Source organism: Sceloporus occidentalis, unplaced genomic scaffold (assembly GCF_023333645.1).
Source record: "Sceloporus occidentalis isolate IW3139 unplaced genomic scaffold, rSceOcc1.0.p SCAF_1, whole genome shotgun sequence".
Taxonomy (NCBI): domain Eukaryota; kingdom Metazoa; phylum Chordata; class Lepidosauria; order Squamata; family Phrynosomatidae; genus Sceloporus; species Sceloporus occidentalis.
In genome coordinates this window covers 101,059,954-101,083,183 of record NW_028316981.1, presented here as the reverse complement: position 1 = coordinate 101,083,183, position 23,230 = coordinate 101,059,954, and the positions used below count along the sequence as shown (strand labels likewise).

The 23,230-nt window shown below is 40.2% G+C and overlaps 1 protein-coding gene across 1 annotated transcript; it reads left to right on the top strand.

The window, feature by feature from the left end:
- The first annotated feature begins 1,899 nt into the window (after positions 1-1,899).
- On the top strand, positions 1,900-18,033 carry IRF1 (interferon regulatory factor 1). Its single transcript, XM_089530734.1, has 10 exons — positions 1,900-2,003; positions 7,483-7,576; positions 8,171-8,270; positions 9,340-9,516; positions 10,495-10,535; positions 12,336-12,459; positions 13,153-13,275; positions 14,339-14,382; positions 15,993-16,125; positions 17,104-18,033. Exons 2-10 carry the CDS (start codon positions 7,490-7,492, stop codon positions 17,187-17,189), a joined length of 915 nt encoding a protein of 304 aa, XP_089386860.1. The 5' UTR covers positions 1,900-2,003; positions 7,483-7,489; the 3' UTR covers positions 17,190-18,033.
- The last annotated feature ends 5,197 nt before the right edge of the window (positions 18,034-23,230 follow it).

Here is a 23,230-nt window from a genome sequence, read left to right as displayed (position 1 = left end):
AGCTTCATTTTCTTTTCACGTGACTCTCGTAATCCATAAGAAATCCTAATAGTTTACCTCCCACGCTTCAAATTCGCGTATATTACACTGCTTCATATCTGTACTGGAGAGAGACCTGCATCTGTGATCAGCACTCTTTAATGTTCTCCCTCCTTTATATTTACTTGATCCAAAAGTAATTTTAGTTCAACAGGGTTTCCCCTTAAAACAAAAGTCTTATTCTTTGTACTTAATGTCCACATCCCTCCTTGACTTTATCCTTTCATCCTTCAAGCTTATGACTATCACATACCATCATATTAAACAAAATGTATTAAGAGTTTACAATCTATCATTAGCAAATCTATGTATTCTTAACAATAAGTATCATTTAGACTTTCAAATCAGTATGTCTACATTTGAGAACATATTTGCCACTTTACCCCATTTTTCTTCCATATATCGCATAACTTTATCCCAGCATATCCTCCATTTAGTATTATCCTCATTTTTCAGTTTAGATGATAGTAAGTCTATTTCCATCATATCATGTATTTTTATATGCCATTCATTCAAGTCTATTTCTTTGTCACTTTTCCAATATCTAGCAAAAGTTAATCTGGCAGCAGTTAACATATAAAAAATAATTTTGCCAAACTGTGCTTCCACATCATCATCCAACATACAAAGTAACCATATTGTTATTAAGCTTTATTTATAAAGCACAGTAAATTTGCACAGCGTTGTACATACAACCAATTAAAATAGACAAAATAAAATAAACCTGCCTATGGCGTGCATTGTACGAAAATCATTAAACATAATACCTATTAATACATCTTAACATTCAAACAATAAAATATAGCAGGCAACACATTAAAATAACATTGGATAGCAATCATGGAACGCCTGGGAACACTTCCCTGAATAGTGTGCTCTTTTGCTCAGTTTTGAAGCTGGTTAAAGAGGTGATGAACCATGTATATGGAAATACATTTTGGCCATGTATACGCTATTGTCATTTGAAGGTGTGCTTTTAATTTTGCTCACTGTTTTATGTCACGTAATCCAGGGTGTATGGGGGAATTAGGATTTACGAGTCACGTGAGTGCCAAGAAGCATGGCAAAGGATTCTGTAAACTGTGAAAAGGGAGGAGGCCAATTGGAGGAGGAGGGTGGCACCAGGAGTGACCACACCGGGTGACACCATTGATAGGGGTGCCTTTGGCTTTTATTCGGTCTTGTCCTCCATTTTCCCCTGAGGTTCCCTCCATTCTGTGGTGCCTTGCCCTCCTTTGTGGTGAGGACCTGCCTGGGACCCATTTGCTTGTCTTGGTAGCTGTCCAGGGAATCCTCATCAGCACTCTCCCTCAGCTGCACCACTCTCCTCCAAGGCCACCCCTGCTCTGCACTCTCTCCCTGCTGCTGTGCACTATGTCTTCCTTCTTGCTGTGCAGTATGTCCCTCCCCTGCTGTGCACTGTGTCTCTCTCCCTCCTGCTGTGCACTATGTCTCTCTCCCTCCTGAAGTGCACTATGTCTCTCTCCTGGTGTGGGTGGGTGCCTGCTCTCCTGTCCCTGCCCCTTCCCCATCTGCTGGGCCTCCTGCTGCTGCCCCTCTGCCTCCGCTTCCCTTCCCCGAGGGCGCCAACCAAGGGCTGGGGAGCCAGGGGCGGGGAGCAGGAGGCAGGCAGGCCAGGCGGACTTCCCCTTCGGCGGCTGGTGCTACAACAGGCTGATTTCCCCGAAATGATGCTTGGGCGGCCGAGGACTCCCTCCTGGGCCCTGATTGGCCGCCGGGGCCCCTGGGCGACGCTGATTGGAGGAGACGCACCGCTGCCCGGGCCGGGGAATCCCAGGGCCAGAGCAGGGATAAGTAAGGGGCGCCCTGGTCCAGCGCTGGCAGAAGCAGAGGCAGAGGCAGAGGCAGAGGCAGAAGCAGAAGCAGAAGCAGAAGCAGAGCAAGCGCCTCGCTCCATCCGTTGCTGCTGTTGCTGCAGAGGGAGACTCAGGCCCCGGCAAGAGGTGGGTGGGCTCTGCTCTTGACCCTCCGGGATCTAGACCCTCTTTTTAATTATTATTATTATTATTAATATTATTATTGCACAGGGATCTAGATTTTGATTTTGGGGGTGCATCCGCACTGATCCATTTTCACACCGCTTTAACTGCTCCGGCTCCATGCTGTTGGATTGTTTTTTGGAACTTTTAGGAGAGATATAGTGGATAGCGGGGGGGAGACATAGTTTAGCCTCCTCTTTTGTCAGTCACAACAAGCTGCACTTCCCAGAATTGCACAGTCTGAAGCCCTGGGAAATCAAAGCGGGTTCAGCCTGGGTTATTTCTGCAGCGCGGATGCAGCCTTAGGCATCCTCTATTCCCATGCATAACCCCCCTCCCTTTGCATGCAGTCCGGGTTGATACCGCTTTAGTGGCCGTGGCTCGAGGCTCGGGAAATTCTGGGGGTTGTCGTTTGTTGTGGCACCAGAACTCAGGTTTCCTTCCCGTTGGATCGTGCCAAGAATTGGAGAAGGATGTTGTTGGGTTTGTTGCAAGGACCAGGAAGTAATGTCTGCAAAAAAGAAAAGAAAAGAAAGGGTGGGAAAGAGAGGAGTCCCTTGACCCTCGGTGCCAAGAAGATCAGAGGAACAAAGAAGAAGAAGAAGAAGATTAGCAGCCTTAGGAAAGAATGCTGGAAAAAGTGGGAGAATGTCTTTGGGACCATCCCTGCAAAGCAACAGGTCCACAGTCCCACTTTGTGTTGCTCTCTTTGGTGTTCTTCACAGCCGGAGTGGTGTTGTGTTCTGAGTGTTAGGATTAGGACTCTGGAGAGCTGGGTTCAAATCCCGGCTCAGCCATGGAAGCCTACTGGGTGGCCTTGGGCAAGTCACACTCTCTCAGCCTCAGAGGATGGCCAGGGAAAACCCCCTCTGAAGAAACATGCCAAGAAAGCCCCCAGGATAGGGTCGACTTGAAGGCACACAACAACAGCAAAAACAACAAACACGGTTTCCTAAACATTACTTACCAGAGGGAGCGAACATCCCTCTTTGAAGATGTCAGCCACAGAGGCAGGTGAAACCTCAGGAATAAACTCTTCTAGAACATGGCCACCTAGCCTGAAAAACCCACACAAAACTATGGATGCCGGCCACAGAAGCCTTCAAAATCACATCCCTACTAAGTTCGTAGGCAATTTGGACCTCTGCCATTCAATCTCAAGGGAATGACAAATGAAAACAATTGCATCTATAGCCATTTTTTGCTTTTATTTTGACAAATTTGTGGAAATATGGTAACCCTTGGCCTTGCCTCTTCAGAGTACGTTTTTGCACAGGAGCCATGGAGGGGAGCGCAGTGCAATGCACTTCTGCAGCTAGTCAGAAAACTGAAGAGCCAAGTTTCACCAGAGGAGAAGCAAACAAGAGACAGCGAATCAAGCCATAACTCTAAACCAGGCTTTGGGACATTTGTCTTAAACTGAGGATGGAAAATGCATCAGTCCAAACTGTAGACCTCATCCCTGATCTCAGCTGCAAAAGCTTCCTTCTGTTACTTACAAAGCTCCCTTGGGGCAGCAGCAGGAAGGCTCTAGGGAGGAACTGACACTAGTGGAGCGATTCTTCTTGCTTGTTTTTCTTAAGCATCACAATAGTTGAGACTGTACTTGGATTAGTAGGCCCTATTATTATTATTATTATTATTATTATTATTATTATTATTACTATGGGATCTGGTTGTCCCTTAGTGCTAATAGGCAATCAGTACAGCCCCAGTTCCTAAAAGTGCAAGCATGAAATTGGCAGGGCTTGTGCTGCCCTGTGCCAAATGGCTCCATTCCCCACTGTATTTCATGCAGCTTTGTAAACATGTCCACAGAGTTTTGCAGGATCAGTTTGCAGTGCTGTGGCCTACAGGATGCATCCAGCAAGTCCCTCCTTGCGCATGCAAGAAACTGTGCTTCCGATCTGTCAGTGATGTTCCCAAGAAAGTTCAATCACTGTGAAGTCCCCATAAACCAGCGTAGAATCAAAAGTCTATCCATAAGTATTCCTCTTGAACATAATCTTTACATACGTAGCGAGATCTTGTAGTGCCTTTGAGACTAACCGAAAGAAAGCAGTTGGCAGTGTGAGCTTTTGAAGACTTCAGTCTACTTCCTCAGTTGCATTTGGTGCATTAAGTAACTTTCATGTTAGAGGCTGAGGAATAGGTTACCAGATACACAGCTGGCTGCTTGCGTCTTGTAGATATAAAAATTGTCAGCATGTTTAGGTGTTTGGATTGCAGCCAGCGCAAATTCGGAAGAACTGTTTTGTACACAGGGTTTTCTGTACGGCAATAATTTCTGTGTAAGGAAGTGTGTTATGGACTATAAAGTAGTTGAATGTTTTGGCACACAGATGTGGCACTGTACCTCAGATAGTAAGGTGCATATGTTTTTTTCCTAAAAATAAATTATGTCCCAAATAGCCAGTTTCCTTTTATTTCCAGGCATTTCATTCTCACAGAAATCAAAGGGACTGACCCAGCTCATTGGGGATGAAAATGACACAGTCTTACTTCTCTAATATAGGCCTCTTGAAATGAACATATTTTTATTCCAAGCATGTTTAGGATTCAGGTGCTAGTATGCAGAATGGCAGAATGAATAATTGTTTTTAAGATGAAGGAAGGACTCAACATTGGCAGGCCAATTGTTACTAAATTTGCCTCCTTGAAGATACTGCTTTTTCCATCCATTATCATTCAAATGCTCTTAAATATGAAGGCCCTTGCAAGCACAAAGTATACTTAGAATTAGTTTTTTTGTGGGGTTTTCGAGTGATGTAGCCATGTTCTGGAACAGTTTATTCTCTGAAGATGCCAGCCACAGATGCTGGCGAAATGTCAAGAATAAACTCTTCCAGAACATGGCCGCATAGCTTGAAAACCCTACAAAAAACTATGGATTCTGGCCATGAAAGCCTCCGACTTCACATTATACTTAGAATTGCCTCTGTGTGTTCAGTGTAGCTTTCTCCCAAGTAAGTGTGCAATCATTGGGTGCCTAGGTATTCCAGAGAGGGTTCCACTACTAGAGTTCTCTTAACCTTTTTTGTTTGTGTTAGTTAATTTAATACATTTCTAACTGATAATGCATGAAGAGTCCTGTAGGTCTGATTTTGCAGAGAATGTTTCAGAGGCATTGCATTTCCTTGTCCCGCTCCCTTCAAAGTCCATACAGAGTGGTTTACAACTTTTATAACATTCAAGGCATTTCAATATTTATAGCAGTGGTTCTCATTTTTTTAACCCTTGTGATTCCCTTTATATCCACATCCCAACGTTCCCCCCACTTGACACAGTATATAAATAAAACTTTTGTTTGTTTAGTGTGCATATTATTGTTGATACATTCATGTATATCCATATTTTAACAGCTTATAAGGAAATAGTTTTCTTCCTCTTCCTCCTCCCTCTGGCAGCGGCTCCAAGCACCCTCCTTGTCTTTCTCTTCTCCCTTGGGACAGAAAAAGTTTGGGAAGCAGAGGAAGAAGAGAGATCGGGGCCTCCAAATCTCACACCCCTCTTGAGCAACTCTCATGCCCTCTCCCTCACAGTTTGATGATTACTGATCAAATTTATAGTGTTTCCAATTTTGGATGGTTCCCAGCTGTGCTTTCCCCCCACTGAGGTTGCTGTTTGTTTCCACAACTTTTCAGTAGCACCCTTTAATTTGAAACCACACAGGAACCTACAGTTGTACTTCCCCTTGTAATTTGGATACGTTTTGATTGTTCAGATGCATGTTTTGCATTTGCACAATGGTGACAACTTGCCTAAATATTCTAAAGGCAGCAGCTGCCATTTGATCTTTGAAGCTCAGCAGGATCAGGCCTGGTTAATAGTTGGCTGGGAGACCGCTGATGAATGCTAGGTGCTGTAGGGTATACTCCAAAGGAAGGATCTGGCAAAATCACCTCTTGGGTATTCCTTGCTTAAGAAAACCTTATGATTCATGGGATCACCATAAGTTAACAGATTACTTGAAGGCGTATGTACACATACAATAGCCAGCATGCACCACAAACCTAGTTGGGACACTAGGTGTTGCTTTTGCCAGAGAGGAAGGGAGAAACAAATGCTACAAGGCACTGTTTTTTTTTGTATTCCTCAAAAAATTACCTGAGGTCTTCAGTGTATACAAATGATGGATTAGTTCACATGAGTTTCTTGTTTTGGGAGAAAGGTTGAAAATTTAATAAATAGGCAGACTCATGAATTAAGTAAGCTTCTTTCTTTGATTGCTGGGATAGATAGGGGTGCTTTATCTAGAGAGGGTTCATGCATGGTAACAACAAGTCTCAAGAGATCTGGCCACTGTCTTTCATGAAATGAGTGTGTGTGCTAGGACATGTCTCTGAATATTCTGCCACACAGAGTTTTTGTAGCAGAAGCAATGTTTGGAAAGTATACCTTGATGTTTGAAAGTTTAGAAAAGTCATGCAAGGCAGGGCCTCACAGCGAGAACCCAGCCTTTTTTTGTCCATAGCAACTGCTGATCAGAGCCATTTTGTCTCTGAACATATAGATTCCATTACTGTATTTACTGCTTTTAAAAAAGTCTTCCATCACAGTGATCATAATTCCTTTTTGGGGCAATAACACATGGAAGTTGATTATGTCTAGAATGAAGAAAGTCTTTATTGGGTGTGAAACTCTTTTCCAGAAAGTTTTCATTGATAAACCTGGGTTATTCTACTTTGAGAGTGGGGAAAGAATTGGTGAATAATTCCTCCTTCTCAACAAGGTTGAAAATGGAACAATAGTATTTTGGCATGTTGTTGGACTCTCCCAAGTGCTCTTCCCCCACTAAAGTTCTTGTTTTTATTCCTCGGTATGTGGAATGTGTGGATATGTTGCTATTGCATTGTTAATGAATGAGCATTGTCCTTAAATGGACAATGCACATGCACATTTTCTATTATCTAGAGCACATTAATTCTCTCTATCATAACAAGTTTCGTCCAAATAAAATGTTACCGATGTTTCTAACATAGCAATCATTATACTAAGACAGCAAGAAGATATTAATAAAATCTAATGATAAAGAGGCCTTTGGAATGCATAACACTATAGCACTTAAAATGTGCCCAGAAATGCAGCCAGAATTGTTTTATGTTGCAAATGGTGGAGACAGTATTTCTATGACAATACAGGTTGATGTGATAGAGATGTTTATACAGATGTCGATTTACAATGCCATCCTACATGCGTTTACTGAAAAGTAAGTCCCACTGAATTCAATGGGACTTACTCTCAGAGCACAGGGCATTTTAGCTTCTGAGTAACCCTATATGGTAAACTGCACTTTCTAAGGTTAGTTAATTTAAAATAGGCAACCAACACTGGATTGTAATGATGTACCCATAGAATTTTTGATGAGCCCATTCCTGAAGTGAAGCTTTTCTTTTCTTTGACATGGCAGTACTACTATAAATTCCAATGCTTCCCATTTCAGAGCCAAAATGCCACAAACAAGAATGCGCATGAGGCCTTGGCTGGAGAAAGAAATCAATTCAAACAAAATTCCTGGACTTTCATGGATCAATAAGGTATGGAATTCCTTTTAAAATCTCCTCTGTATTTTAAAAAAAGTGCTAATTTTTGAAACATTTTCTATCTAAAATTCAAAACACATTCTGTATGACAATGAGCTTACCTGTGGTATGGGGAAACATCAAATTATGGCCAGAAAAATAGTGTCACCTTAGTTGGATTACAACTCCCAGCATTGCTCAGCATTAACTATGCTGGCTGGGGCTACTGGGAATTGTAGCTCCGCCATCTTTGGAGAGCTGAACAATTTCCCTGTCTTTTGTTTCAAAAACAGCAAGCAAGTTACCTGTGGAAATTAGTGTAAGATCATCAGAGTTCTATTTGCTTCCCTATAATACTACCATATCAAGAAAGGCAGATATTAAGTGTCTTCTCCATTCTGCTACTGTTATGTCAGTTGTGTTACATTTTAATAACAACATAATAGTAGAACAAAAGTATTGACAATACTGTACAATAGATATAAGGAGATGCTATGCAGATTGTGCTACTTGCTTCATTCCCAAATTTATTTCCTGGATTATTCATGACTTTTGTTTCCCATATGTAGCTAACTGACATGTACTTGGTACTGTCTTGTTAAACTACAGGAGGAGAAGTTGTTCCAGATCCCATGGAAACACGCAGCTAAGCATGGCTGGGACCTAGAGAAAGATGCTTGCCTTTTCAAAAATTGGGCAATTCATACTGGTATGTTTCAGTTTTGTTGTTGTTAGGTGCCAGAGCAAAATGTTTCTAGAGACTCTTTCTGTGTAGCCATCCATGAAACCATTAGCATTCATTTTGTGTGAAATCACACTGGTGAAATTAACAAAAGGAGTAATTTCTTTACACAGTTAGTCTGCTTTTCTAGTCCCCACACACACTTTCCTGAATAGTTGTGGCTGTTCTGTCAAAAGCCTACTCAAAGAAAGCCAGAATGAAATTTATGTCTGTGCGTTACTAATATTGCAGTGTATGTGTGTATGTATTTTTATATGTCAACTGACTTGTATGTGAGTGTTTGTATATCTATATGTGTATTGTGTACACACACATACATAACTGCTTATTGAGGCAGACATTCCATGGTATAGCTGTAAACTAAGACAAGTTTGTGGCTCCTATTTAGTGAACAAAACATCATTGCCCTCCTGCCAAGTGTATTATTTGAAATCAACTCTGAGAGAGGCCAGCATCAAGTCTACATCCACTTAAACATACTGGCTCTACCCAGAAAATCTATGCTGTTATGATTACATTTATTTACTTGCTTGTGTATTATTATGTCAGACATGGGGTTGGCCATTGCCTTCCTAAGCAGTCTGAAGTGTGTCAGCATCCACTGGCCTGTTCCTTTGTTTTTTGGTCACTAAAGAATTACACACACATGTCGCAATCCCTTGTCAATGTGCCATGCTTTTCTGAGCAGATTCATTGAAACACATGGAAGAATTTCCAGCTAGCCAGGAACAAATAAAAGCATGGTGAATATTGCAGCTGGTACTGCTGCCATGCTTAGAGTAGACCCATTGGAATCAATGGGAGTTAAGTTGGTTGGTGAAACTAATAATCAAAATTATGAATAAAAGACAGCAATTAAAATTAAGTATAGCTTCAGCACATGTTTATGTATGTCAGTTACATTGGTCCACATAGGCTGAAAGGAATCGACATTAAATACATGGATAAACAAGTCTGGGTTCTTGTAAGACAATAAGTGGGAAATGTCATCTGACTTTGTTACTCACTCACATATATATTGTCTGCCATTTTACAGGGAGATACAAAGAAGGTGATGTTCAGCCTGATCCTAAAACATGGAAAGCAAATTTCCGCTGTGCCATGAATTCATTGCCTGATATTGAAGAGGTGAAAGACAAAAGCATTAGTAAAGGTTCCAGTGCTGTCCGTGTTTACAGGATGCTGGAACCCTCAGCTAAAATACAGAAAAAAGGTATTGCTATACAAATAGGAAAGGTGTAAAATGTGCCTCCTCTGATTGTTGATTCCCCCCCCCCCCAAAAAAAAAAACCCTTTATTTTGAAATGTTACCACGTTTTGCTTAAATGGTAGTCATAATTTACGGTTAGGTTGGCTTGGGAAAAGGGGTCATACACACAGTGAAAGAACCATATTGTGATTGTTGGAAAAATTTCTTGCAAAATTACTGTGGTGAGCTGTATGCCTGGATCAGCCACTGAGCAAGATGTAGCGGTGGCTGCCAACTTGCATGGTTTTCGAAAAGGATTAGACAAATCGATAGAGGAAGATCATCAGTTGCTACTGGCCATGATCACTATTTGCTGCTTCCAATGTCTGGGGCAGCTTCTTGTTATCAGATGTTGGTCCACAACAGCAGGAAAGGCTTCTGCATGTCTTGCTTGCGGACTTCCTGTAAGCAGCTGATTGGCACTTGTTGGAAACAGGATCCTGGGCTAAATATGTCTTTGGTCAAATCCAATGAGGGTGGGGTGGTGGCGGTGGCTTCTGTGTTCTACAGTTCTTGATACTGGCTTTTAGTGGGCCAGTGGAAACTCATTCTTCTCAGAACAAAGTTACTTAGCAAAGAGTCTATCCTAGATACATATTAGTGGCTGCCACAACAACCTGGCCATCTCATGGTTGCCCAGGCTTATGGTATGTGAAGTTTACAGATCTCAGTAGAAAAGTTTCCCAGCAATGAGTAGAACCTTTCATGCTTAGCCTAAGAGGGCTTCCATTTTGCTCTGATGCTTTAGTATTATTGCAAGTCATGAAAGAGATGCTTGTGCTAGATTAAGACTTTATTTATCCCAACATGGTACCCAAGGAGGCATCATACAATGTTTACTTGATATTTGAATTGTCCTGAAACTATCTGAACCACCTGTAGCTTCTTTTCTTTTCCCAAATGTATTTGTATTAATTCTGTGCTTTCATTTTCCTTGAACAGAAAAGAAGTCAAAGTCTCTAAAAGCCAGGAGTTTGAGGAGGGTATGTATATATTAATGTAGCAGCTAAAGAAATAAGTAAACATCCAGATCATGAAATGCCTGGATTTAAGACATGGAGGCTTGGATCTTAGGGGGAAAACAGACCACCCCAATAGAGTGGCTTGCTGTCATCCCTTTGAGAGCTGGATCAGAGCAGGGCAACTGCATGCCGTGGTCCCTCTCTGGCATTTTTCTGGCCCCAAAAGAAGCAGCAAAATGCCACTCCTTTTGGAGCCGGAAAAAGGGTGCCTTTGCTGCCACCACGGCACTGTCCAGTGCTCCTTTTGATATGCACCATCTGAATGCCATGCCAAAGGAGCGCCATAATGCCGCCCGCCATGTGGCTGGTCAGGCAGCATAATGGTGGCTTGGAGTTGGAGTTGGGGCACCCATCATGCGGCTGCCACTCCCCCACTCCACCCTGATGCCAGCCCTTTTGGTCAGCCTGTTCAGCTCCTTAATTTATTTTCTGTGCATGGAGCAAGTTCCTATTCACAAAACAAGTTTTTCTCACTTCTTCCTCTGCAGTCCCTTATGAAGCACTTATAGGGTGGTTTGGGAAGATGCTGGCATTGAGGAGGGTGAAGAGTCCTTAGAGATCATTCCTTTCTTAACTAAACAAAGGATCAATTTAAGTTGATCCTCAATGGACCGAGCAGTTTAGCAGTTGCCTTGCCCTTTAGTGGTGTACCAGTTCATTTGATGATTTAAAATATCAAACTACTTTGATTCATTAGGTGATTTTTAAATCAAGGGTATAGCCATAGTCTTAGGTTTGGACCCATTGTTAGTCACAGTTAGACCCATAGAAATAAACAGGAGTTGCATTAGTCATAACACCTTCTCTAAATTATGACATATGTCTGCATAGAACTCTATGGTTGGCATCCTGTCAGTGGCATCTGCAGGTGCAAGTCAACCTTAAACCTATACATGTCTGTTTTTGGTCATTGAGGAGGTTGGCATTCCCTTCCTCTCACTGCATTGACCAAACAGACCTCTCCTGCATATATTGTAAAGCTCCTGCAGTTTCTCCATGGCCTTTCCATGGTTAGCAGAATGCACACGGAATCAGAGAAGCATTATTATCTGGCTATGCCCCCATAGCCAGATACAAAATATTTACATCATCTGATGAGACCTCCAGAGAATTTTGTTGGATGATATCATTGCCCATTTGACTACAGGGATGTAGCCATATGCTTCTCAGATCCCACTCCCAGTCTCCACCAGTCACAGAAAGGTCAAAGTGAGGTTGCAGCGACTGGTGTGGTCAAGGGGAAATTTGCAGCATAGTGGAACTACTTCACTAAGCTGATCCATACAAGATTCTGGCCTGTCTGTTTTTGAAGATTAGTTAAAATTGATTGGTAGGGTGGTTTTAAAGGGGAAAGCAGTTTGCTCATTTTGCTACAGCATGAATGTAATAAAGTTTTCCCAAATAGACAACCTCTGGCTAAGCTCCTCCTTCCCTCCACTGTCCTTACTGGTGCATTAGCTGTCTAACGTTTCGTCTTGAGGCTTCCACAAAGCAAAACAGGCAATTTTACTAAACTACAAATCATCTCAGACAATGAAAGCAAAGCCTCAACAGATTAATTATACCAAAACCTTCTGCACAAAATATCAGTTTCTAAGGGATGACTCCTGTGGTGGTTTAATCTAGAAATCTTCATGCATTGTCTGTGGTTAAGAAACTGGTAGCTCCGGACAATTAAGTGATGCTTTCAGTCCTAATATGAATGTATACAATACCTATGTAGACATTTTGCAATTAAAGAAGTCCTTCATTTTTTTGCAGCCAGTGGAAGATATCAAGGAAGAGACTGTAGAAGCAACAAACAGTATCCAGCTACCAGATGACCACAGTGGCTATGTGCTACCCAACTACTCCTCACCAGAAATGGAGGTGGGGAGTACATTAGGTGAGAGATGTTTTTATCAGCTTAGTGGTTTTCAGAACACTTGGTTCACATGATAATGGTGGCAAGGCTGCATGAATAGAGAGGGAGCCTAGGACACCAAGGTTCCGTTGTGGTCACCTGCTGCTATCTTTCACAGGAAATTTATGATGCCCTTATTGATCCTTTTGTTGAGACACTCCTATGACAAACCACTTCTGTGTATTTCCTGCCTAAGAAAAACCTATGAAATTAATGGTAACTCCATGAAACTCTATGAAATTCATGGAGTCATCATAAGTCAACAGTGACTTGAAGCATGCAAACACACATAATAAACTTTTGAGGAACCATGAAGAAGGCATTCTTAAACAATGTAAGAAAACACATGCTTAGTCAGGCCAGAGTCTGTCTAATGCAGCATTCTGCACCAATCCAATGGTAAACCAGAATCCTATGGGAAATCCATGATTACAATAGCATTTTCCAACTGCTTTTACTCAGCACTTAGTATGGAAAGAGGCATACTGCCTCCGATACAGGAGGTAATATATAGCTATCTTGAACAAATAGCTACTGATATGTTTATTCCCCATGAATTTGTATGTAGATGGCCATGTTTTGTAGTAGTGAAGAGATTGGAACAAAAGAGATTCAAAAGTCTTTGGAATAAACCTCCTCCATGTTAATCCTGATATATTTCTATGGGTTTTGCAGATCTCTCCACATGTGACTTAAGCAGTACTGACTGGAGGCATCACCCAATGGATATTCAGTTGCCTGATAGTACAAATGACATGTACCAACTTCAGGTGTCACCTGTCGCATCCTCTTCTGAAGGTTAGTATTTAATAGTTTATAAATGTTGGGCAGCTTATTAGAACTGTGTTGAGAGGAAGAACAAAGAATAGAGAAAGGCAGGAAGTTAGGTTGAGGTTTCATTTTCTTAAAGATGTAAACTCATTCTGCTCATGCTTAATTTGTTCAAATTTTTTTTGCTGGCATTTCTTAGATTTCTTGAATACTATTTTTAGTGAAAAGACAGAATTTAATAAATAAATGCATACTCAGCAGGTCAACTCTCTAGCACTTTTGCATCTCATTGATTTCAATGAGAGAGTTAAGGTCATACACTGAAACAAATACTAGGCTGTACAGACTGGCATTATATGCCGTCCTGGGGGCAGAGTAGGGGCTTGGCATCTGCACGAAACATGCTCCGAAACTGCCCTGATGCCGCCGTCACACCATATGCCCAACCAATTACAATCCAAATGACGCAGCACCAAAAGGAGTGCTGGAAAGTACTGCAAAGGCGCCTTTTTCCCAGCGTGAAAAGGAGTGGCATTTTGCCATTCCTTTTAGCATTGGGAAAAGGCCAGATCAAGGCTATGGCATGTAGTTGCCGGGGCCCAATCTGGTGCTGAAAGAGGTGGCAGCAGGCCACTACAAAGGGGTTGTCTGTTTAATCCCTAAGTGTGCTTGCCTCTAGTTGTTTTGTGCCCTTTGCTGTGAAGGAAATGATGCACATATCTGTCATCTTACTATACATCCTACAGAAGTCAGTAACATTACTTGTGCAAACATGGGTCTAAACCCCCTCTTTGTCCCAATTATAATAGATCCACTAAATCAATGGGATTTACCTATGTGTTAACTCACCATTCAACAATTGATTTAGTGGCTCTGTATTAACTGGGAGTAACCAGCAGGATTCAGGCCAAGGTTAATAAATTGACTAGCTGTGTATTGTTTCAGTCAACTACTAGTTAGCTGTTGTCAGTTTCTCAAAAACCTGAGAAAAAAACATAATAAATGCAGGCAGCAAAAATTCTTGCTCTAATGTGTGTGTTTTCTTCTTCTTTTTCCTCTCCCCTTCCAATATCTCCACTGAACATCACAGCTACTGATGAAGATGAGGATAACATTACTCAACACATTTACCCAGTAAGACTTTATCTTTTTTTCACAATACTTTTTATTAATTTTTTTATTAATTTTGTGCATGACATAAAGTTTGTGTACATTGAATCATCAAAAAGTGTCCCTGTGGTCCAAAACACATTGCAAAAATAATCCAGTCTGAGACCACTTTAACTGCCCTGGCTCAATACTAGGGAATTCTGGGAACTGTAGTTTTGTGAGACATTTAGCCTTCTATGTCAGAGAGTTCTGGTGCCACAATAAGATACAATTCCCAGGATTCTCTAGCAGTGAGCCAGGGCAATTAAAGGGGTCTCAAACTGGATTATTTCTGCAGTGTGTTTTGGACTTCTCTCAGCCACCAATGTGGACAATTTTGGATTTTGGAATATTTTGAATTTTGCAGTTCTGGATAAGGGAGACTCAACCAGTATATCAGCACCTGGAAGGCTATTGACTAAGTCTGTTTGTTTATACAGACACTTTTATCCTGTCTTTTTAGTATTTTAGATCTCCTTCAGGGCAGCTAACAACAATTAAAAGCAGTACAATACTGTGGGTATCTTTCATAAATAAAATTTAATTGTGAATAAATAAATGAATACCAGCAGTACAATACAATTTAATTATTATTTAACTTTCGTAATCTAAATATTTTTATGTCTGTATTTTCAAATTATTGTACCTGCCTTGAATCCCCTTGGCAGAGAAAGGGAGGATATAAATCCTTGAAATAATAAAAATAAATACAAAAGAATTACAAATTGTATTATATTTTAATACATTACCTAAAACAAAAGAACCAAATATATTGTAACGGTCTTCACCATGCAGTAAAAAAAACAGTTAAAATAGGCAAGAGTCTAGCTTGTCAGGGCAATGAATTCCAGAGTTTTGGTGCAGTCCACATTGTGGTGCGACCAGCCTTGTCCAATTGACAGGCTGGACCATAGTGTCTGGTGGTTTCCACATTGGTGGGGTGGTGAATCCTCTTCAGGTTTTAGCCTCTGAACCCTGATCTCCCCAAATACCACCTACACCTTGAAGAGCTTTGTTATAATTTGTGATTCACTGCCCTGCTAGCATGAGACCTCCATCCGCCACTGGTACCTGGCTAAATGAACCACTGGACAGACTAAGTATAAGCCACCTTGCGGGTCCCAACTGGCCTAACCTATTTTGGGTTATAGGTGTTGCTATAGCCACAGAAAAATGAGGAAATTCTGCATCTGGGCCTAGTTTGTGAGCCATGATTTAAGAATGCCCATGGATCAGGTCAACTGCAGCCAGTAAGCATCAGATTGCTGCTCATTCAGATCAGGGGTTAGCACTTAGCACTCAGGATCCTTCCGCAGATGATGTTAAATTTGGCATAGGCAGTTATTACAGCACTGTTTGCACTGAATTAGAAATTATTATAAAGAACAACAACAGTAACAACACAAGAACATGTTCCTTTATTATTCTTTACCATTGGGACTGACAAAGGGATCTGTTTAGCTCAGAAGGTTATACATTCATTTTACACCTATTTTCTACCCTATACAGTTGAAAGATAAATTACAGTAGCTATTGAACTTAATGAAATGAAGATCTGGAAAGCTAATTTAATGTCTTCTATATTTGTCTTCTAGCAATTATTTAATAACTCCACTTGGCAGCAGACTTGTGTTGGAGAGAAAGGATTCCTAATTAACGAACCTGGCATGCAAAGTATATACGTGGACCTTACTTTACAAGACCAAGATGTTTCCTTTGACGCCACAGGTATAGACAATTTCAGTTTAACATACAGAATATAACTGAAAATAGGAAAGATAGTAAGATTAGCACAGTTTACGAAGTTCCTCCATGTAAGTCCTTCATAGGCTGCTGCCACACTGCAGAAATAAAGCAGTTTGACACCACTTTTTAGCTTCCGCGGCTCAATGCTATGGAATTCTGGGATTTGTAGTTTGGTGGGGCACCAGAGTGTTCTGACTGGGAAGGCTAACTATCTCACAAAACTTACAAATCCCAGAATTCCATAGTGCTGAGCCATGGTAGCTAAAGTGGTGTTGCTTTGCTTTATTTCTGCAGTGTAGCAACAGCCTTAGATGTACAGCAATTGCATTAACAGAATGAATGCAAAGGAGTGCAGCTCATGGTGTTTTATTCATTTACATGTCTTTCTTATTTTAGGGTGACAGCAGGCTATCATATAGCCTTAAGACAGTTTATTCTCCAAATATAAATGAAGCAGGGAACAAGAGAGGGAACAGTGTGTTTTTAAATTGAAAATGGTATGAAAGTTCTGTCCAAAATTTGGGAGTGTGTGGGGTGTGTTTGTGCGCGTGTGCGCGTGCGTGCGTGCATGTGTTTGGATTACAGTTTTCAGAATCTTCAGCAGCCATGCTGGCTGAAGAATTCTGACAGTTGTGATCCAAAAAAGGTAACTTTCCCTATTTCTATCTGAGTTCATGCATGTGTGAATGTGTTAACCAGCTTCTCTCATTCAGAGCTAGCATTCTGTGGCCAGAACATTAGCAGCTTATGATGCTATAATCTTTGGTTTTTGCAAACATATTGTGGAAGGAGGTACTCTGTATGAGAGAAGCCTCGATCCAATACAGGGAGAGGTGGGATACAAATAATAATAATAATAATTGTTGTTGTTGTTGTGGAATGTCTTGGGCTCTAGCTATGTGAGGGCAACCGAAGGCTTCCTGATACACCCAATTAAACTGCACAATTTTTTTCCTGCAGATTTACTTCAACTCGATACAAAAAACAGTGTGGAGTTTTCCTTCTTGGATTCACTACGAATTGCCCCCATACCTTGTGGCATGTAAACCTGATTTCCCATTCACTGCATTATTTCCAATGCCATATGTCAAATTGGCATGTTTATGGATTGCTGGCACTTTCCCTGATGTTTAGACCTAAAATACCAACATGAAGGGTGGTTGTGGGGAGAAAGATATCTTTGTGGTAACACTATGTGCACCTCAGGCACTTGAAATTGACATCATGAGCCAATGACACATTGCTGTTTTCCCCAATAACTTGTTCATATATGAAAACAGTCAAAGTACATGAAAAGGTGCTTCGTACCTGTAACAAGTTGGCACATATTTTAGTCACATACATGGCTTATATTTGTCATTGCTACATACAAGCAGAGGACAGAGGAAAGTACTGTTTAAGTTTAACACATTTAGCATCAGTGTGTGATTTTGTATTCAACCAAAAAAATTAACTGGGAACTTCCCTTTTCCAATGTGAAGCCAGCTGCACCACAGCTTTGTGAATATGTTTAGTTTTGTACAATGTGAAAAATTAGATATAGTTTGTTCCACATATTAACTATTCAGTTATTCAGGAATTTTACTCTACTGGCTTCTTTCTGACATGTTTCAGATTACTGTCATGTTAGTCCTTTCAAGTGGACAATACATTTGACCTTCTTTCAGTGCTAAATGGTAAAATCTGTGTGTTATTTACATTGTGCCATTACCAAGAAACATCTGAGTGGATTTTCTTGAGAGTTGTTAGAATTTGTACTGAAGTGCACTTAGCTGCAAGATAAAGGAAAGTATTTTGGCAAACCATTAGAGCTCTAGGCTGAACCCCTTGTACATATGTTAGTGTATATAAAAGTTGACAGTTATTTTAATAAAAAAAATTTATATGTTATGACTCTTAGTTTTTTTCACCCAGTGATGGTTGAAAAATATGGCGGGAGGGTTGGATCATCTTGATTCTTGTCTTCCTTTAATGTTGGTGACGTTGTTCTTCCACAATTACAAAGAAATGGAATGAGAACGGCACTTCCATTTCAGGGCTGTGCAATGAGAATACAACTCAGAAAAGTACATTTTGGATTACAACTGACCAGGGATTCTGGGATTTGTTATCATAAAAAGTCATGTAAAGTGGGTTGAACCTCCTGTGATGTTGACTCACAATTAAGCCCCACAGACTAAGAAGACAGCACATCATTGGGAAATCTTACAACAATGCCTCCACCATCAATCAAGTAATTCATGATTTTTCAATAGACCATGACCAAACTTGACCATTGTGAAACAATGGCTTGGAATCAATAAGACTTAATTTAGGCTTGACTAATTTAAACTAAGACTAAAGTGGATTTCAGTGGGTTTATTCCACGGTTGGATCAAATCTATTGTTTCCATTGTGCTTGAGGTTTTTAATTCCTCATCATTTGTTTTCTGGGGAAGAATTCAGTGTTGTCAGAACATGTAAGGATATGCATAGTGATATCTTTTTACACAAAGACATGGCTTTACTCTTCCTCTGAGTTCAAGCTTGGACAAGCTGCACATACATGATTGCACTTTAGAGTTAGTATGAGGAGGAGGTTGTCTTTCAATTTTGACCCATTAGAACGAAGTCTGATGCTGTTGTTTCACAACCAAGACAGCAAAATAGGAAGCAAATCAGATTACAAGGGACAGACCCACACTTGCAGCTCAAACGGTAATCAGATACCACTTCTTATGCCAGTAATATAAAAATGGAATTCTCATAATTGACAAATGTATTTGAAAGCTTCCCCTGCCCTGTGCTTTCCACTCACTGGCTGAGTTAAGAATGCTGAATATATACCCACCCTATATTACTCTGTCTATTTGTGAAAGCATAGCATGCATTTATCCCACAGAAATAAACTGATTTCATAATCACTTACTTCCTCACAGGGTTGTGAATACATCAAGAAATTCCTTATAGAATTTGTCAGTACCCATATCAAATTGGAATTCTCCAAATTTCTGAGGGAAGCCACAGCTGTATTATTATGAGCAGATGATATAACTCAACCCTGTTCCTAAAAATTAGATTAAACCTTTCTATTACATTTGCAGTTATATAAATCTAAGACAAGAGGCCGCTCATTTCTGTGTTTTTCCAAATGGTGCTTTTTTGACATCAGTTGTGTATTTGATTTTTCTACATCACTCACTCAGGAATAACACCATTGTGATTACAAGGTGCATTCAAGTTTTAAATAGCTATTTCTGGTTCACAATGTTAAGAAATAATATACTAAAGCTTAGGTTATGCCTGAGTCTGCAAGACCTAAACAGGGCTGTTAATAGCAAGAATTCATTCTCTGAAGATGACAGCCAAAGATACTGGCGAAATGTCAGGAGGAAAATTTTCTAGAACATGACCACATAGCCCGAAAAACCCACAAAAAACCATGGATGCCGGCCATGAAAGCCTTCTACTTTATTATGTGTATTTCTATTTTATTTGTATTTCCCATCTCTCCAAAGATCGAGGCGGGATTACAGCAATAAGATAATACAAAGTAATACACAATAATACAAAATGTTAATACAATCAATAAAACACTAATATTGAATTTAGGAATTACTCTTAGTACTCTAAAATCAATTTATCAGTAATCAATGGTCGAAGTCGAGAGTGGGCCATTGTCATCAACTTTTATATAGAATCCGGTAGATAAGCCCGTCGGAAGAGATCCGTTTTGAGTGCTTTCTTAAAGGCCTCTAGGATGGTAATGCAACGGATCTCTTCCAATAGGCCATTCCATAATTTTGGGGTCACTGCTGTAAATGCCCTGTGGGAAGTTGTTATTAACCTGGTACTATGATGTTCCTATAAGTACTTCCCTGATGTTCTGAGAGTGCGGGGCAGATTGTGTAGGTAAAGAAGGTTCCTCATTCATAGGTTTGCTATAAGTCAAAAGCTGACTCAACATGATAACAAAGATTAAGTAAAGCTTTTATGGCATTACTTATGAGTATGCCCATAATATTGTATGGAAAATGAACCATCCTAACATTTTAACACCTATACCCATTTTAATGTAACAGTTTGTCATAATCCAGAGCGCAGACCTGGTGGTCAAATGTTGGAAAACATGAGTAGCTAATCAAATTCTCAGTTTGGATCAATTAATACAGAAGGAAAGTAATTCTGTCCCCTTCTCTCCAAGAAGCACATACAAAGGCTGGAATTTTGCTGGATGCTCATCACGAGAAAACTGTTGGATGGTGAGTCAACAGGTATGTAAATCTAGACAATTCAGTGGGTCTAGAATATAGGATATAGAACCATAGACTGACTGATAACTCCAAATATCAATGCTTACAAATTAAACATGAATTTGGTTCTAAATTTTATTCTTTTACCCCCAGTGCTCAGTGGTCCCTCTGTTAAAACAATTACTTTGTTTACCAACACAATCCAACCCAACTAGTATTTTTTACCATTGGTCTGTGGCTAGACCTAAACATGACTCTGGAAGCAAGACCTATGGAAGCAGAAATGTGACAAGAAAACAAGATAATTTGTTCCAACTCATCAGAAGGCTACAAGCATATTACAGTTGGCTTGCCATATCCATGGATACTTTATCCACAAATTCAACCACCCACGGTTAGAAAGTATTCCCAATTCTCTCCCACCCCCCAAAAAAACAACAAACCTTGATTTTGCCATTTTATATAAGGGATGACATGTTACTATACCATTGTATTTAATGGGACGTTAGCGTCCACGGATTTTGATATCCACAGGGATCCAGGAACCAAACTCCAGCACATACCAAGGGCCTACTGTATTTTGCACAACAATGAAGAAGTAAGAAAGGCCAGCAGCAGCCCACCAATGGACAGAGAAACCGTCCTTGCTAATTATACACAGTCAGTCATATAGCGTTGGTAAACTGTAAAGATATTTTGTGTATGACACCCCAGTATATTAAAAATGAACCTATTATGAATACTGGCCTACACTCCTCCTATTCTTTCCTGTCCCTCCACATTTTTCCCCATTTCATAGCAATGTTTTAATTATGATATTTCTGTTCATATAAATGAAAAATAAAACTCGGTAAAATATTAAGAACCAGTTAATATTTTGTTGTTGTGTGCCTTGAAGTCATTTCCAACTTACGGCAACCCTAAGAACCTAAGGTATCATGGGGTTTTCCTGGCAAGTTTCTTCAAAGGAAGCTTGCTGGAAGGGTGTGCCTTGACAAATAAGATATTACTAAGACAGCAAAATATATCAATAAGCAAAATAATACTAACAAAGGGAAAGTAATATAAAATCAAATAACAAGTTTAATAAAACTGAATAATAAAGTATTTAATAATGTAATTTAATAATGTAATTTAATAATTAAGAAAACACAATAATATAAGTAATTTAATATTTATATTCACACTCCCAAACACTCACTTAATGTCTGTATGCAAATAGATCTTGTAGCATCTTTGAGACTGTGTGAAGTACATTATAGCATAAACTTTCATGGACTTGGTCTACATGAAAGCTTGTGCTACAACTTTTTTGACGTAGTCTCAAAGGTGCTACCATTGCATACTGATATTCCAGACAAACATGACTATAACTCTGAACACTTAATGACTGTAATCTGAACACCTATTGGTTGTGATCCAATGATAGCTTGGCAGAGCAAAAACCATGACCTATTCCACTCCTTCCCATACAGGAATACACAACTAAAATGCTAGAACTGCATTGGATTTTTTGACACACTGTACTGCTGACTCATGTTTACCTTGTGGCCTGCTAAGATCTCTAGCTCTCTTTTCACTAATACTGTTTTCTGATCTTCATTTTTCCTACCTAGATATACTACCTTACCTTTACCTTTGTTACAATTTTGGATAATTCCTCCTCTCACACAATGCACATTTTGTCACAAAGAAACAAGAGTACGTGGTCATAATCCTATTATGCTTTATCTCTCATCTAGAGACATAGATCCCATTCACTACAAAAATAACCCGGTGCAGACCCAACTTCACTTGATGCTGTTTGCAAAGGGGTTACTGAAAAACCCATTTGACCAGGTGTATTCAACACTGGGTCCTTAAGAGCATCTTTTTTTTAATGATCCACAATGATCCACATCTTCGGTAATGTGAATAAGCTGCCGAATTGATTCAGATCATGCTGCATCGTTCCTGGAAATGGAGGCATCTCCATTTGGCAAGTGTGAATGGCAACAGGGTTAAAATGTCACTGAGAGATTCGGAAATGGAAAATGTAGTGGGAACACCGATCTGGTATTTCATCAGTGTGGAGATCTGGATCTCCTTTGGACAAAAAAATAAATGTGAATGCCCCCATAATCAGCTGTTTTCAGCTTTCTTGGTGGGGGGGGGGGGGAATCACTTCTATTGCCCAGAAAACCCTTGAATGTTGGATGGGCTCCAAGATGATGATGATGATGATGATGATGATGATGATGATGATGATGATTTATATTCTGCTTTCCTCTCAGTAAAGGGATTCAAGAAGACTCAAGGATATATAGGCTGGAATGCACTAAGGCATTTATGAATGCATATTTATGAGTTCCCCGTTCATGACTGGTTCATATTCCTATGCACTAGTTTTGGGCATATATAAGGATTATGAAAATCCTCAGCAGGCAGCAGCTGCTGTGAATGACAGAGGTTTGTATCCCCATTGACTGCGAAGCAGCTAACACTCCCAAGTCCCAATCCCTTCTTCCAAGAGTGATTTTCAGAGTGACATGAGGTTATGACAGGGACCCTTCTTCTGACTGTTGCACTGGGGATTGCTTATCAAAGAAGATGGAAACATTAGTCAGGTGCTTCCTGATCAACAGGGGAACAAAACTTGTCACTTGTGGTTGTCTGTGTGGTAAGTGAGGACTAGGGAGATGGTTTGGGAGTCACTATGTAGTGATGATACTAAAGTGATTATGTAACTAAACAGGTGATCTAGAATCATGACCACAGTGCCAAATACAGGGGTGGGCAGAAAGAACACCAGTAATCTAGATGAAGAGTATTGCCTGATTTTGCAATAGATCAGCAAGGACTGCTAATTCCCAATG

Excerpts from the sequence above, each read along its gene's own strand:
- IRF1 (XM_089530734.1), top strand. The coding sequence starts at position 7,490 with ATGCCACAAACAAGAATGCGCATGAGGCCTTGGCTGGAGAAAGAAATC. Across the intron at positions 7,577-8,170 it reads GACTTTCATGGATCAATAAG|GAGGAGAAGTTGTTCCAGAT; the intron begins GTATGGAATTCC and ends GTTAAACTACAG. Across the intron at positions 8,271-9,339 it reads AAATTGGGCAATTCATACTG|GGAGATACAAAGAAGGTGAT; the intron begins GTATGTTTCAGT and ends GCCATTTTACAG.